The sequence below is a fragment of the Dermacentor albipictus genome, chromosome 1, assembly GCF_038994185.2.
Source record: "Dermacentor albipictus isolate Rhodes 1998 colony chromosome 1, USDA_Dalb.pri_finalv2, whole genome shotgun sequence".
In the NCBI taxonomy this organism is placed as follows: Eukaryota; Metazoa; Arthropoda; class Arachnida; order Ixodida; family Ixodidae; genus Dermacentor; species Dermacentor albipictus.
Window position 1 is genome coordinate 251,975,569 of NC_091821.1, and position 14,347 is coordinate 251,989,915.

At 45.7% G+C, this 14,347-nt stretch overlaps 2 protein-coding genes across 5 annotated transcripts in view; one reads left to right on the forward strand and one right to left on the reverse strand.

The window, feature by feature from the left end:
* Positions 1-12,599, reverse strand: part of LOC135901063 (Fanconi anemia group I protein-like) — an 87,947-nt gene extending 75,348 nt beyond the window's left edge. The window contains exons 1-3 of one of the 3 annotated variants that reach the window (XM_065430751.1): positions 12,103-12,599; positions 4,810-4,912; positions 4,595-4,722 (exon numbers count right to left, since the gene is read on the reverse strand). In XM_065430751.1, the coding sequence (XP_065286823.1) occupies positions 4,595-4,681 (87 nt within the window). In that variant the 5' untranslated portion in view covers positions 4,682-4,722; positions 4,810-4,912; positions 12,103-12,599. Of the gene's footprint in view, positions 1-4,594; positions 4,723-4,809; positions 4,913-4,956; positions 5,183-12,102 lie in introns of those variants that run through there. The other 2 variants (XM_065430744.1, XM_065430734.1) reach the window with 2 other exon arrangements.
* LOC135901081 (protein O-mannose kinase-like) lies at positions 4,507-8,052 on the forward strand. 2 transcript variants are annotated; one of them, XM_065430768.1, is made up of 3 exons: positions 4,507-4,635; positions 5,933-6,156; positions 6,433-8,052. In XM_065430768.1, exons 2-3 carry the CDS (start codon positions 6,023-6,025, stop codon positions 6,908-6,910), a joined length of 612 nt encoding a protein of 203 aa, XP_065286840.1. In that variant the 5' UTR covers positions 4,507-4,635; positions 5,933-6,022; the 3' UTR covers positions 6,911-8,052. The 2 variants fall into 2 exon arrangements, with proteins under 2 accessions (XP_065286840.1, XP_065286833.1); XM_065430761.1 differs by lacking the exon at positions 4,507-4,635 and adding an exon at positions 5,332-5,807.
* Positions 12,600-14,347: the final 1,748 nt, after the last annotated feature.

The following is a 14,347-nucleotide window of genomic DNA, read 5'->3' on the forward strand; positions in this document are numbered from 1 at the left end:
TCTTCTTTACTTGGCAAACAAGGAACCACATCAAATGAACTCGCGAATGAAAGGTGCGCAGGAAGAACCTTGCCAAGAACAAGTTAACAAGCGAGAGTGCTAAATAAAGATTTCTAGTAACGCTTTTTGATTTAGCCCTGGAAGAACTTCAGATAAATGTATATTTGCGCAATATTCACAGTTCTTTTGCATCCCTCGTTTATTGCTCTACCAAGTAGGAAAACCGACTTGTGTCATTATTTGGGAAGTTGTGTAACGATGCGTGGTCAGCAGTCCCGTACAACCGCGTAGAGCGCAGGACGCTGCGGTTCTAGATGTACTGCGCCCACTACGGAAGGTTATAACCCCCCCCCCTTCAGCACAGCAGGGAAGTGGCTATGTCAGGTGGCTCGATTGATAACTGTAGAAGCGTAATTCAAAACACACGTAATTATTCTCCAGTTCCGGCGGTGTTTTCTCTACTTCCTTTTTAAATAAGAAGATGTTGTTCCATAAATATTTTCACAAACAATTTTCACTTTTCCTCCCTGTTTGGCTGTTGCCTCTGCTTTCTTGCTTAGTAGTTCGCTTAATTGCTCATCTTCTTGTGACTCTTGTATCCAGTTGCCAATTTTGCCCGAAACGTGCTGTACAAAAAGGCAAAAACCACACGGGGTAACGGGTGACAGTCATATTGCTTATGGGTGTAAGGGTTATTGCAGGGTCTGATAATGAATGCTTTTTCGCAATATCTTACTTTCCACCTTATCTAACCCATATCGTGACTATATCGTTCCGAGGATCTGCCAGCGTCACGGCGAGGTGTCACTCGAGGAAATAATGAAGCAAAAGGAAAAGTTAAACGCAACTGGCGTTTTCTCCGGCCACAACCCGTTCCACGAGCTTACAGACCGGCCGACTTTGAACCGAATCCCTTTGCTGGCCCCTGGATTAGTATAAACAAAGAACATTGAACTAACGAAGCAACAGGGATGCGCGTGATCGTTGGATCGATGGTGACATAAAAATTGTGTTGGGCATTATAAATAAATAAAATTATTATAATTAGAGCTATAAATAGATGGTGCAATAGATGGTGACAACTGAATTCATCTTGAGTTCATCGTGCAGGCACCGAATCGATGACAATACTGGCCTCCACACCCCAGGAAATGCCGATAACTTCCGCCCTCCAAAAGGAGTGAAAGAATTGACAACTATTCCACTCCGTGAAGATGGAATGGCAGCAAAAGCTGACGACAGTCAAAGCTCTCAAACGAAAAGCAAAGTGTTTCACATCCGCTGCCGGTCGGCCTGAATATAGTGCAATATCGGGCCGACCCGCGGCGGAGTGAAGCAGGCGTTACGCACCCCGCATGCGTGGGTCCATCCCGAAGTTAGTACAACGCCGGGCCGACCCGCGGTGGAGGTGAATCAGGCATTAAGAACTCCCCATACGTAGGCCGACCCCGAAGATATTCAAATACCGGGCCCACCCGCGGCGGGGGTGAAGCAGGCGTTAAGCGCTCTCCTCACGTGGGTCCATCCCGAAGGTAGTGCAATGCGGGGCCGACCTGCGGTGCAGGTAAAGCAGGCATTAAGAAATCCCCATACGTAGGTCGATCCCGAAGATATTGCAATACCGGGCCCACCCGCGGTGAGAGTAGCAGGCGTTAAGCGCTCCCCACTTATGGGTCCATCCCGAAGGTAGTGCAATGCCTGGCCGACCCGCGGTGGAGGTGAAGCAGGCATTAAGAACTCCCCATACGTAGGCCGATCCCGATGATATTACAATACCGGACCCACCCGCGGCGGGGGTGAAGCAGGCGTTAAGCGCTCCTCACAGGTGGGTCCATCCCGAAGGTAGTGCAATGCCGGGCCGAACCGCGGTGGAGGTGAAGCAGGCATTAAGAACTCCCCATATGTGGGCCCATCCCGAAGATCCCGAAGGGCACGTTATAGGTTCCCACGCCCACAGGGGTATGTGCCATTGATCTTGGACCCTTTTTGCACTATCACCAGGATCGGCCCACATCATGATTTTTTCTGGTAACGGACGCTGAAAAAAACTACGGAACTTAGTCATACACTACTTTCGCTGTAAAAGGCAGCAAAGTGTTGACCGCCGAGTAGATTGCTTTGTCAAAGCTTTAGGAATGTGTGTGAGGAGTGGTGCCTTGGGCGGATGGGGGGGGGGGAGGTATGCCGCCTAATTTCGGGGGGGGGGGGGCAGGGTACGTGCCTGCCTCAAACAGATATCCAAAATTATCACATCGCTAAGAACTTGTGCAGGTATTTCGATGTAGCATCGTCCTTCGTCTTTTGCCATTAGATTATTATTCGCCATAGTGAGCCTCCACTTGGCAAAGATACTCTAGAAATGTAACTTACAAACCTATTTTTTTAGTGTCCATTAAACGGTCGGAGAGGCTAATTCCAGAGTGTATCTTCATTAAACTATCATAAATCAGGAGCAAAACTACACATGCACACACGCATGCATGCATACACACAGAAACAAGTGCCACATACTGACATGGAGAAGTATAGGCAGAAAATGAAGGGCCCATGGCATAAGAAATATACTCCTCAATAATTCTTTCAATCACAGCACCTTTTTCATTGTCCCAATGCCACCTATGATAATGATGAGACATACTCTTGGGATTCTTTGTTCAAAACAAGGGTGGCGGAAACTACCATGACATGAATCATAACTATTTACACCTTTACAGCTAGCTCTAGTTCACCATCAGAAATCCGTTATGCACTGATCACCACGCCCTATGTCTATATTTCATAACTTCAAATTCTTTAGGACCATTACAACTTTAGACATTTTCACATCACTTCATACTGCTATTTAAAAAGATAAGTCGACAGGAAGGCAGACCATGTGTTCATGTACAGGTGCGGACAAAAGTAAGTGGAACATGGGAGCTGTGTCCAAATTGCGTCCCAGTGCCCTATAGCAGCCTTGGAGGGAAGCTTGAAATAGGATCACACATGTGCGCAGGCTGGCACTCAGCCAGTTGACAGCTTTCCATCTGTTCCTTTACTTGTGGATCAGAGTATCGTTCACAACTTCTGCGGCTGAATACTCACTAGCGTGATGTCACTAATAGCATAGCTGCCCTCACATGTGCCATGAAGGCATCTCTAACGCATGAGAACTATAGAAACAGCTATTCTATCAATGACATCACACTAGCGAATGTTCAGCCACAGAAGCCATGAATGACACTCCAATCCACAGGCAAAAAAAGAAAAAAAGAAAGAAAGGAAAAAGAAAAACAGATCAGGAGGTGTGAAAATGCTATGAGAGCCAGCCTGCACGCACACATGATCCAACTTCTAACTTTCCCCAGAGGCTGCTAGAGGGTACTTGGGTGCAGTTCGGTCACAGTTGCAGTGTTCCAATTACCTTTGTCCGCACCTGTACCTGCAACCGTTTGGCTTTTGGTCATGCCCTCGATAAAAGCCCTTTCTGACAGTCTCACCAAGCTTCAAAGAGTACCACCTCAAATCACTTTGTTCACCTGTATTTTTGCCTCTCAATAATTCTCATGTTCTTTGTTTTCTTCCTTGGAGTCATCATCCAAAAAAAAATAACTAATTTTATTATTTATTATTCTCATTTGCTTTCTTCAGTTTTTTATTTGCACCGAAATCTAACTGCATGAGCTATTTTGCATTCCACCTCTGTAAGTGCATGACTGCTGCAGGATTTTCTCCACGACCTCGTGGTCAGCAGCACTGAGCCACCACAGGAAGCCTGCACTGTACATGACATGGGAGCATTACCCCACCAGTTTTCTTCTATACTTTACGAACCTTTATTTTTTCACATCCCAGGACATTTATGATTTTTTTTATATGTGATATTCAAAAATACTGTACTAAAGAAAAATTAAATTCTGAGGTTTTACGCGCAAAAAACACGATCTGAGTATGAGGTAAGTTGGAAAAAAAAAAAGCCCTGCATACCTGTCTGACTGATGCCACTCTTAAGAACCACACTGGAATTTTCAACACTAAAACCTTTATCTTCTGTCCCGCAAGACATGGCTCATATGAGGGGCATCAGCCACACTGAAGATCAAAACTACACACAAGGGCAACATAACTAGGGCATACTCCAATATATATATATATATATATATATATATATATATATAGTGACTGAATTTTTAGATGGACCAAGCGCATTTAGAAATAGGGTGGTTGCTTGGGCTAGTTGGTAATTCATGATCAAAAATAACGTACTGCGCGAAGGTCAAGGACTGCGAGAGACGACATACAGCGCTTTTTTTTTTTTTGGAGACGACTGTGTATGTTGTCTCTCGCAGTCCTTGTCCTTCGCGCTGTACGTTATTTTTGTATTTAGAAAGAGGAGAAGCAGAGAGAAAGAGATGAGATAAGGGTACGACGTGTGTTGTCTTTTGCACGATATATTTCTGACGTTCCGGCTGGTGGACCAACCGAAATTGTATCTCCAGGGCCAGTGTAATTCCTGTGTGCGTGCGCGCGCGTGTGAGTACGGGAGAAAAAGGGAAGTGTTGACCTGCACAGTGATACAGCGTGAATGACAAGTCAGAGACGATGAGCTACTCACCTCAGAATTAAGAACTCCTATAAGTGAAGAGGACACCTCAGGTGAGAGGTCGAACTTTTTCAAGATAGAAAGGATGATGTCAAACATCTCCTTATGCTGTTCTCGTCCAAAGTCACTGTCGGGAAGTTCTAAAGAAAAGGCAAAATGCGACCAATAAACACCACGGTTTCTGCTTTCTGTCCGTGTTACTCGTTCGGAATAATAGCACTATTTACCTTCAATAACTTTCTTTGCAATAGCAGGTATGTCGGATCCACCTTTGGCCGCATTGTTCAGCAAAAACTGGTGCACCTCGAAAGTACAACAGGGTTACACAGGCTGTGGAACAAGACACATAAATATGGTTAATTGTAAGGACTTACTGGCTTTAGGTTCTTGTTTGAGATACACTTTCTTATTTTCCCGAGAATCGCCTCGTTGTCCATTGTTTTCTTTAACTCATCAGAAATCAGTCTTCATAAGTCTGTACTGTAGCAGTTTTGTGAGCACAGTCAACTTGACTATATTAAGCAGGTCACTGCCAAACAGCAACTACGCTGATCGTGCCAAGTCGGAAGGACCGAAGTGCGCGCCAAATTTCACCAAGTCAAAACGGGCCGAAACCCGCCCGAACACGATGCCAACGAAAACGCGATGCCGGACGTGTCGTTGGAGCATGGTTGGAGCACGAGTTGGAGCACGATTAAACTTATTCAACCTGCGCAGTATAATTTTCTTGTGCTACCGGTGTATTTATCAACAAACACGTTCGAAACCAATTTTATACTGATGGAATTTTAATTTTGGTAAATGACTGCAGGGTTGCAGCAGCAGCCAAGGCCACCAGCAAGGCAGCAATGTCTATTCAACCAATTCAACTGCAGGCGCGAGTTGCGATGTTGCGGGGAAGGTTATGTGCGCGTGCTTGAAAAGTTCATTTTCGTGTATAATTTTTTTTTACATGCGTTCGCGTAGTACTCTATATGTCAAGCTTTGTGTGCTGTGCATCGTCTTGTGTGTGTTCATTTGGCGCTATTCAAGGAAAAACGGCGAACGTGCGGCGGTTTGTTGGGAGGACGTGACGGATGCCGAGAGGTTGTCGTGCAGGCCCGTGTGTCCCAGCGGCACCTTTGGGCTCCCTGGAATGTCTTACTGTCATGATCTGTTGCTTTGCAAGGATATCAAGTATGAAGTTCACGTACTGGACTTGCTAGCTTCGGGAACTGTAAAAAATGTGCGTTTTATCTTCGGCTTCTCTATAATCGTAATAACTACAAAAGTTACGTTGCTCCGTTAACGTTGTGCTTGCGAAACGTGGAGACGGTACTTCACACAACTTCTGTTTTCATGTCCTTGCAGGTATACATTGCGAAATGGAAACACCACACTGTGGTCCTGTCAAATTTGACTGAAGCTCGACTTGAGCCAGACTTTCAGCACAATTTACAGATGTACCAACTTTTAGGCAATGTTGATTACACACCTCAATATATTGGATCCTGTAACAACACACTTGTCACAGAGTACTTTACTCTTGGTTCTGCTGCAGAGTTGCACAGCCTTTTCGACACAAAACTTGTTAGGTAAGTTGGCTGACCTTTCCTTGAAAAACTAAAATTTTTGTGTTCATTATTTGCAAAATAATCTGCACCATCGTAGGTGCTAAATGCATTTGCAGTCAATGTGCTTAAAAACTATTTTTCAGTCCCGCTGTACGCATGTAGTATTAAAGCATGTGCACTGGTAAATTGTAACAGAAGTGCACTTACATAAAATTTTCACTTTTCTGAAACTTGCTTCAATCACAGTTGCGGTATTTTATGCCGTTTTCTGAGTACATTATGGATGCCTCTCCTTAGGTACAACGTCCTGTCACGACGCTTTTCCCTGTGCCTCAGCTATGTTACCATCCTGAAGTACCTCCATACCCACAGTCGTGTTATGTGCGACTCAAACACATTGTTGAAGGCACTGTCACAATACTTGATTTACCCTGACTTGACTTTGCGACTCAATGACATGGACGCTCTGCCGTATGCCACTCATACTGAGAAGGCTGCCTGCGGTTCACCACCACTGCAAGGAGAACTGCTGGCACCAGAACAGCGAGGAGCTCTGCTGCACGAATCACTGTGCACAACAGCATGTGATATTTGGAAGATTCCAGATGTCTGTCTCTGGTTTCTGGGGAAAACAAGAGAAGCTGAAAGTTTTAAGTTTCATCTGTTCTCAATTCATCGTCGATGCAAGTTGCAGAAGCCAGAACAACGACCCAGTGCAGAGCAAGTTCTAAAGGACTATCAGAGAGTTTGGCAGGAGTGGATGCGAGGTCTTTAAATTGAACTGTAATATTCAATAGTCACAGCACAACAACACTTGTGAACGGGCATGCTTTTGTGGACTTGCCTGCTTTTGGAGACATTCACTGTTCGCATGGTGTATGCTGAACTGGATACGGGGGGAGGGGGGGTATTCTGTAAGTGTCCACCTAGTGGACCTGGCCATTTCATCTGCTGCTGAAGTTCTGGTTGGCTGGGCTGGGTTATGCGTTTGGAGGAGACAGGTGCCCCCCAGCCAATAAGCACTTCACCAGTAGATGGAATGGGCATGTCCACTAGGTGGACACTTACAGAATACTCCCCCCCAGTACTACATTTGTCAAGGACACATGGTATACAGCTGTTACAGCAGCTGTGGATTGAAAAGTTCCTGTTTGCCAATCTTGTGGTTATGCATGAGTTGTGGCTGTAGCATGAGTGTAACATAAGCGTCAAGTAAATGGATGATTTATTAGACAGTTCTTTGCTTGCACAGAGACATGCATTTGTTTTAAGTTGAATTTCTACATAGAGGAGTACTCGTGTAACATATTCAACTTATTCTTTTGCATTAAATGAAGGTTCAAGTCTTCCTAACTTTATAAGAAATACTAGCAAGCACCAGAACGCTCTAAACAATTTACTATAATACTTATTTTTACGAACCAGTTCTAGTTTCACCAGTCACGAGGCAGGTGTGTCATGAAGTCGCAAATCTGCCCTTATTACGCACGGTTAGCACATTCTGCTCTGTGTCATGATGTCACGATGATGCTAGGTCCAGCTCTTCAAGGCAACTTTAGTATTAAACAAACCTTTGCAATTGCCAAGTGCGATTCCTTTATGTGCGAGAAGTGTGTGGCAGAGTTTCTACAAGTTCTAAAATATGTGTCGGTGCTCCTCTTGGCTTCCGCTTTGCTATGAAATGGCTAAACCTCCTCCTGCATGGCTGCAGCTGCATGTGAGAAGTACCTTGACTGTGGAAACAGTGAGTTTAAAACTTTCCAGAGCCTGCCACCTATGTTGGAAAATATGCTAACATGTTCTGGTAGCCTTACTGCATACGTAAACTTCACCTAATGGCTACTGTGTGTAAACATCTGCTCTGGCATACTTACTGGAATTGCTAAATAAAGCTGATGAGTGATTTCTGTGACCTACCATCTGGCTTTGGGTAGCATCAAACAATGTGTGAAATTCATTGCACTGCTGTGGCAGCTTGGCTTATAATGGCATTACATGAGCTATGGGACTGCAGTTGATCCTGCAGGAACCTTTCAAAGGCTGCAAGATGGAACGATTTCAGAGTGCGGAAAATTTCTGTGAAGGGTTGAATCGGCACTTCATATCTTTTGTTGGAAGCATTTATTCACCCGTCTTGATTGTCTCATGATAACTGATATGTAATGATAGGTCCAGGGAGGGTATTCTCTAAGTGTCCACTAAGTGGACTCCATTTCAGCGTGCGCTGAATGGATGGAGCTTGAGAATCGGCGGTGAGGATTGGCACCTGCTTTACGAACTCGGAGCTCTATCCAATCAGTGCGTTCTGAAATAGACAGTCCACAAGTAATATCAAAAGGAATGCCCAAATTGGCACTTGCAAGGCTGCAGCAAGGCAGTACTTTGGGCTAATTTGTCTGTTATAATGGCAAGCCAATTAGCACTAGAACAACAAAACAGTGCAAGAACACAGTGTTTTTACGCTATGCATCTCTTGTCGTAGTGCAAATAACTTTCCCAGTAAGTGAGCGGCTCAACTTCTATACCAAAACTAAGCTCCACAAGATGAATGTTCAAAGGGGAAGCTGTTACATATTCAAATTGGATTTCAATCCACACATCACAATTCTTGCTTGAAAATCAATTCCACGTTTCCTTTCATATTGCTTATGTAATACAAAGTGATCAGCAGTGGGTGAACTCCACTGTCAATACTCATGATTTGAATACAAACAGACCAAATGCATAGCTCGCCGTGACAACAGTACTTCCGAGGATTACAAACAAACCCAAGTCACTTATTCAGCTATCACAGATGCTCCTAACTCAAGCATAAGGGGCACATAAACTTCATGATTTTTTCTGACACTGGACACGAACCATGAAAACGTAAATGTCATCCGCCACACCCAAATACACAAGAACCCTGACATTTTCCTTGCCTGAAACAAACAACACCGCAAGTTTTCTGGGAGTCTCGCTATGCAGTGGAGCCAACCTGCTGAAATCATGGGTTCGCGGCCCTGAAATATTTCTACCTCGGCTATTAATGAGCCGACTTAAAAATTTTTTGTGGCAGAACGCTCCCTAGAGGACACGTAACAACTTTCAGCGTATAACCAAAACTTGCTATGGGGCCTGGTAAGGGGCCCTTTAAAGTGTGGGGACCAACGACGCAATTTAGCGCATCATCCCGCGCCAAGGATGATGACATGCCAGAAGTGTGGAATAAGAGTGGTAACACACATTCTTCCGAAGCTAAGATGCAATGCATCTAAGCAGACGCTGGACGGACCAACAACACATGTGACACTGAATATTGCATGCACTACTTTCACATAGACAAACTATACGATAATATACAAACATACACAGACCTCAACCCCTAAACAAATCTCTTTAAAAAGTTACAGCAGAGATAATCTCACAATGATTGTCGATGGTAATGCGAACAGCATTCGAGCAATGTAGTGATGGACCATATTCCTGAAGTGACAGTTACTATAACGTGTGCTTTGGGAATGCCAACACCATGAGGAAGAAGGACCAGGAGGAAGGGGGAAGACAACAGTAGGACCCTCTGAAGCGGGGCGCCTCGCTGAGAGATGGCAAGCCGCCCTCCTCAGCAAGGCACCCGACGACCAGGAGTGAGCCGTCCAGCGGGCCAGAGCCATTGCCGAGGATCTCCGAAGATTTTCCTCGGGCAATGAACCCCTGGCAGCCTAGCCCCGGGCACCAACAGCAATATCCGTTGGACAAATAAAGTTTATTCCTATCCTATTCCTATCCTGTAACAATAATTCTAAAACTTCCATTGTTTTGGCTATATATATATTTATTTATTTATTTATTTATTTATTTATTTATTTATATACTCCGCCTTTCAAGGTCACCCATGAACATGGCAGCATGACAACGACGCAGTGACAATAGAATGACAAAGAAGGAGTTATATTGATGGGACGACAAAGGAAGTATAATGGCAATGATATGATGACAATGAGATGTCGATTCTTAAATTATGGCGATGGTCTAACAACAACAATATGATGACAACCACACAAAGAAGCTGGAATTACTAAGATGGCACGACCACAGCAGCATCACGAAGATGGTGTGACAACAGGTGCATAATCGTGATTGAATGACGACAGCATCATTACAATATAATGACGAATAAGAAATGACATCAGTGGATCAGCGAAGGTGGTATGACCGAATGCATGACGACAATGGATTGACAATGACATGAGGACAATGACTTAACAATGACTGTATCATGAAACCTCTGTGGCAATGTTACAGTGATGACGACGATACAATGAAGAGAGTCAGATGGAGAAGCTGGTGTGAGGACGATGGCATGACCACGGAATCATGACAGTATGACAAAGGATGCATGATAGCGACTATCGACGATGAGGGCATGACTAGGGTGGCATAATCACAATTGAATGACGACAGTATCATAGTGATAGAATGATGAAAGATTGACGTTGATGGAACACCAAATGCGGTATGACCACAACGGAATTGACGACCTTGGGATGAGGTTACTGAAGTGATGACAATGATAAAACAACAGCGTATTGACAATGGCATGACGAGAGTCACATGACAAAGCTGGAGAAAGAAAATAAACATGTTTATTACATAAATGAAGCTTTGGAGAGGTGCCCTCGTTCCAGAATGCCTTGAGGAGCTCGGGCCGCATCCTGGGCCCTTGTAATCAGCCATTGCTGATCCTTGAGGTCAGAGCTGGCCATGGCTCTCTCCCAAAACTTGTTGGTTTCATAAAGGTTCGAAGGATGTAATGGTGCCTGTCTGCAACCCCCTATTATGTGCCCGAGGGACTCGGGTTCTGTGCAGAAGTGGCATTGCGGACAGAATTGTGTAGGGGCTATGAGATTATTTCTGGTTGGGTGGGGGACTGTATTAACTTGTAGATCTAGCTCAGAGGAATCGCCCCTGCTCTCTAGGTAGTCACTTGTGTGGGGGTGCATGTGTTCTGTGGGTTAGCTTGTAATGTGTGATGTCTTGGTACGAGACAAGAGGATGCATGAGCTTGGGTTCAGATTCCGTGGCGTCTGCTGGGTGGGTCAAATCTCGAGCCACGTGGTCGACGACCTCATAGCCAGGAATTCCGTGATTAGCTGGCGCCCAGATGATCATGACTGATCTTGTTGGTGGCTTTTGATTGATCGATGAATTTGAGCGTACAGTCGAACCCCTTTATAACGATGCCGGTTTTAACAATATATCAGTTATAACAATGAAAAGCTGCTGCGCCGTCAACTTTTGTATGTTTTCTATGGGGAAATAACCCGCTTACTACAATGCCCGCATGCCGCATTATCGGTTATAACAATGTAGTCTGGCTGCTGGGTGTCCGTTGAAAGGTAACGGAATGCAAATTCCTTGAAAGAAAAAAATGAAATGCGTACCGCTACATGATTGCCCACCACCACAACTGCCGCCGCACGCTTCTCTCTATGAGAGATGCACGCCAGCCTTGCGCGCATCTCTCACGTCGCGCTTCCACCCTCTGAACATGAATGGGCTGCGCCCATATCTCTGCGCCGCGCCATCCTCCGAAACATATTGAATGGACCACGCCATAGTGAGAAACTCTATGGACCACGCCACCTGCACTGACAACGCTGTCATGGCGCTGTTCCCACGTTGCTCACTGAGCCCTCACAATTGGTTCTTTATTATATGGCCAATGTCTTTCTCAATGCTATGGCCCTCATTCTGCACAATTCTGCTAACGGATTAAGTCGATCATGCTTGTGTTTGTTTGTTGCATCTGTCATTCCTGGCCGCGTTGTTTCTTAGCTTCGTTTGACTCGCCGCTGAAACGGAAGAGGGCTGACCTACCCGCTGATCGGCAATGCACGACGGTTCCGGTGAAATGAAAGCACACTGCTATAGATATGAAAATGAAATGCTTCTAACTGATGGGGCGATCGTGGCGAACGTACTTACATCAGATAGCAACAATGACGACCACAACGGCAGTGCTGACGCGCAGTAGGGCAGGCTGCCTCAACATTGTCCCCACGGGAGGTCCAATAGATGATTCAGTCCATCATGGGCTTGTTTTCGCGAGGGACCTTCTACTTCACTACGTGGAGCACCTGGATGCCTCGGAAAAGAACGTCCGCAAGATTTGCATAAAGCAAGCAAGGCTGACAGATATGCGGTTTTCTCGTGCAAGCTAGTGGGAAGTACATGGCAAGATGCTTGCGGCGATTATGTCCCAGCGTTTCCTCTAGATTTCTCAAGCTGAGATGCTTCCACAGCAACCTTCCCGCATTTTTTAAAAGGCGCCTTTTGGGGCCGCCAAAGCGATATGCCTCGGCGGAGCTCTTATGTCCTTTGGTGCCCGTGACCCCTCTTTGCAGTTGTTACAGCAGTGCCATTTTCTTGAACGTCGACAGCCGCAGCTTATTAACAACACGCGATCGGAGCGTGCAGGAAGCAAAGTGAAACAGTTAAATGAGTCAACACAATGAGAAGTCGGACGGAGGAAGGTGGAGAGGAGAACTGGCCTCCCTGTCATTATAGTTTTCTCGGAACAGCCATGTCATTTCCCACTTTGATTCTTTTTTTTTTTTCATGTAACTCGGTTTTAACAATACAATTTTCGTGGCACTTGAATATTGTTATAAGTGGGTTCGACTGTATTGGCATGAATTATGCCACTACCAAGGCTGCGACACGCCCGTTGAGAGTCGGTCACTATGACTTCAGCCTCTGGGAGAGCGTGAAAGCTATGGCTGCTTCCTCGGCTTGGAGGGATTGTTTTGGGGGAGTGAAATGCTGCTTCGATGTTCTTTGCTGATGATTATGTGGCTGTTGTGGCTGCACGTCTGGGGTGAGACCCCGCATCCATGCAGGCTGTAGAGGATTGACTCCCATATTGCTTGTGTATGGCCCGGGCCTCCCTTCAATGTGCGTGGTGCACTGGGTGCATGTTGCAAGGTAGGGGAGGTATGGTCATGTTGCTCCGGATGGCATGGGATAAGCTCACAGTCTGAGGTGGCAAATGGCTGAGTGGGGCAGAGAGCCCCAGGCGTCAGAAGATGGACCTCCCCACTTCCGTAACTGCCAACCTTGTTTGCTGGCTGGATAAATGTGCCTCGATCAGGTCCTCAGCCATGTTGTACACTCCTAGTCGTAGTAGGAGTTCTGTGGATGTACTGATCGACAGGCCCATTGCCTGATTATATGCCTTTCTGATCATTGTGTTGATTTTCTTGAATTCCGTCACATTGAGTAGTACGTATGGAATTGCATAAGTTAGGTATTTGAGACATGACAAAGGCTTGGACAAGCCGAAGCATGTCCACTTCCCCCTTGCCTCTTGTCTTGGTTGTTATTTGTCGGATCCTGTGCATAACTTGGGCTGTTGTATTCTAAAGCTTGTTGATTAATATTGTGTTGATGCTATCTGACTGGAAAACCATTGCCAATGTCTTTACGCTCTGAGATGGAACGATACGATGGTGTGTCCCTCCAGTTGTATGTTGATAGTGGGCAAGTCGGATGCATGCTTATATCGCGGTGAGACCAGGAGTAGCTTCGACTACTGGGAGGGCACAGGTGAGGCTGCATGACTTAGCATAGTCGCTCACCACGTATGCCGCTTCTCATAAGTGGCTCTCCATTATCCCGATTGACTCTGTGGATGACTACATGGTAATGTCATTGGCGTATAGCTGTGCCTTATCCCCGGGATGTTATTGACGAGCGGTGGAAGGCCTATTAGGGTGATATTGAAGAGGAGAGGTGATAACACTGTGCCCTGTGGTGTGCCACGCCCACCCAGTAGGAAAGGGCTTGTGGCTTGGTCCCCGACCTTTAGGATAGCTTTTCTATCTGAGAGGAAATCTCCGATATAGTAATACGTCCTGGCCCCACAGCCCAGCATGTTTAGCCTCTGTAAGATTGCTGTATGCATGATGTTATCGAATGCCCCTTTAAGATCTAAGGCGAGGACGGCAGTGAGGGAGTTGTGTGTCGCTGGTACAATCGCCTCTTCTTTCAGCTGCAGTAGGATGTCTTGTGTTAAGAGGTGTGGACGGAATCCTGTGATTGTTGTTGGAAGTTACCCTGAGTCTTCCAGCAATGGTTGTAGCCAGTTGAGAATGATGTGCTCTAGGAGCTTTGACAAAGCTGGAATAATGGTGATGTAACGACCACGACAGCATCATGACCGGGAGGCTGT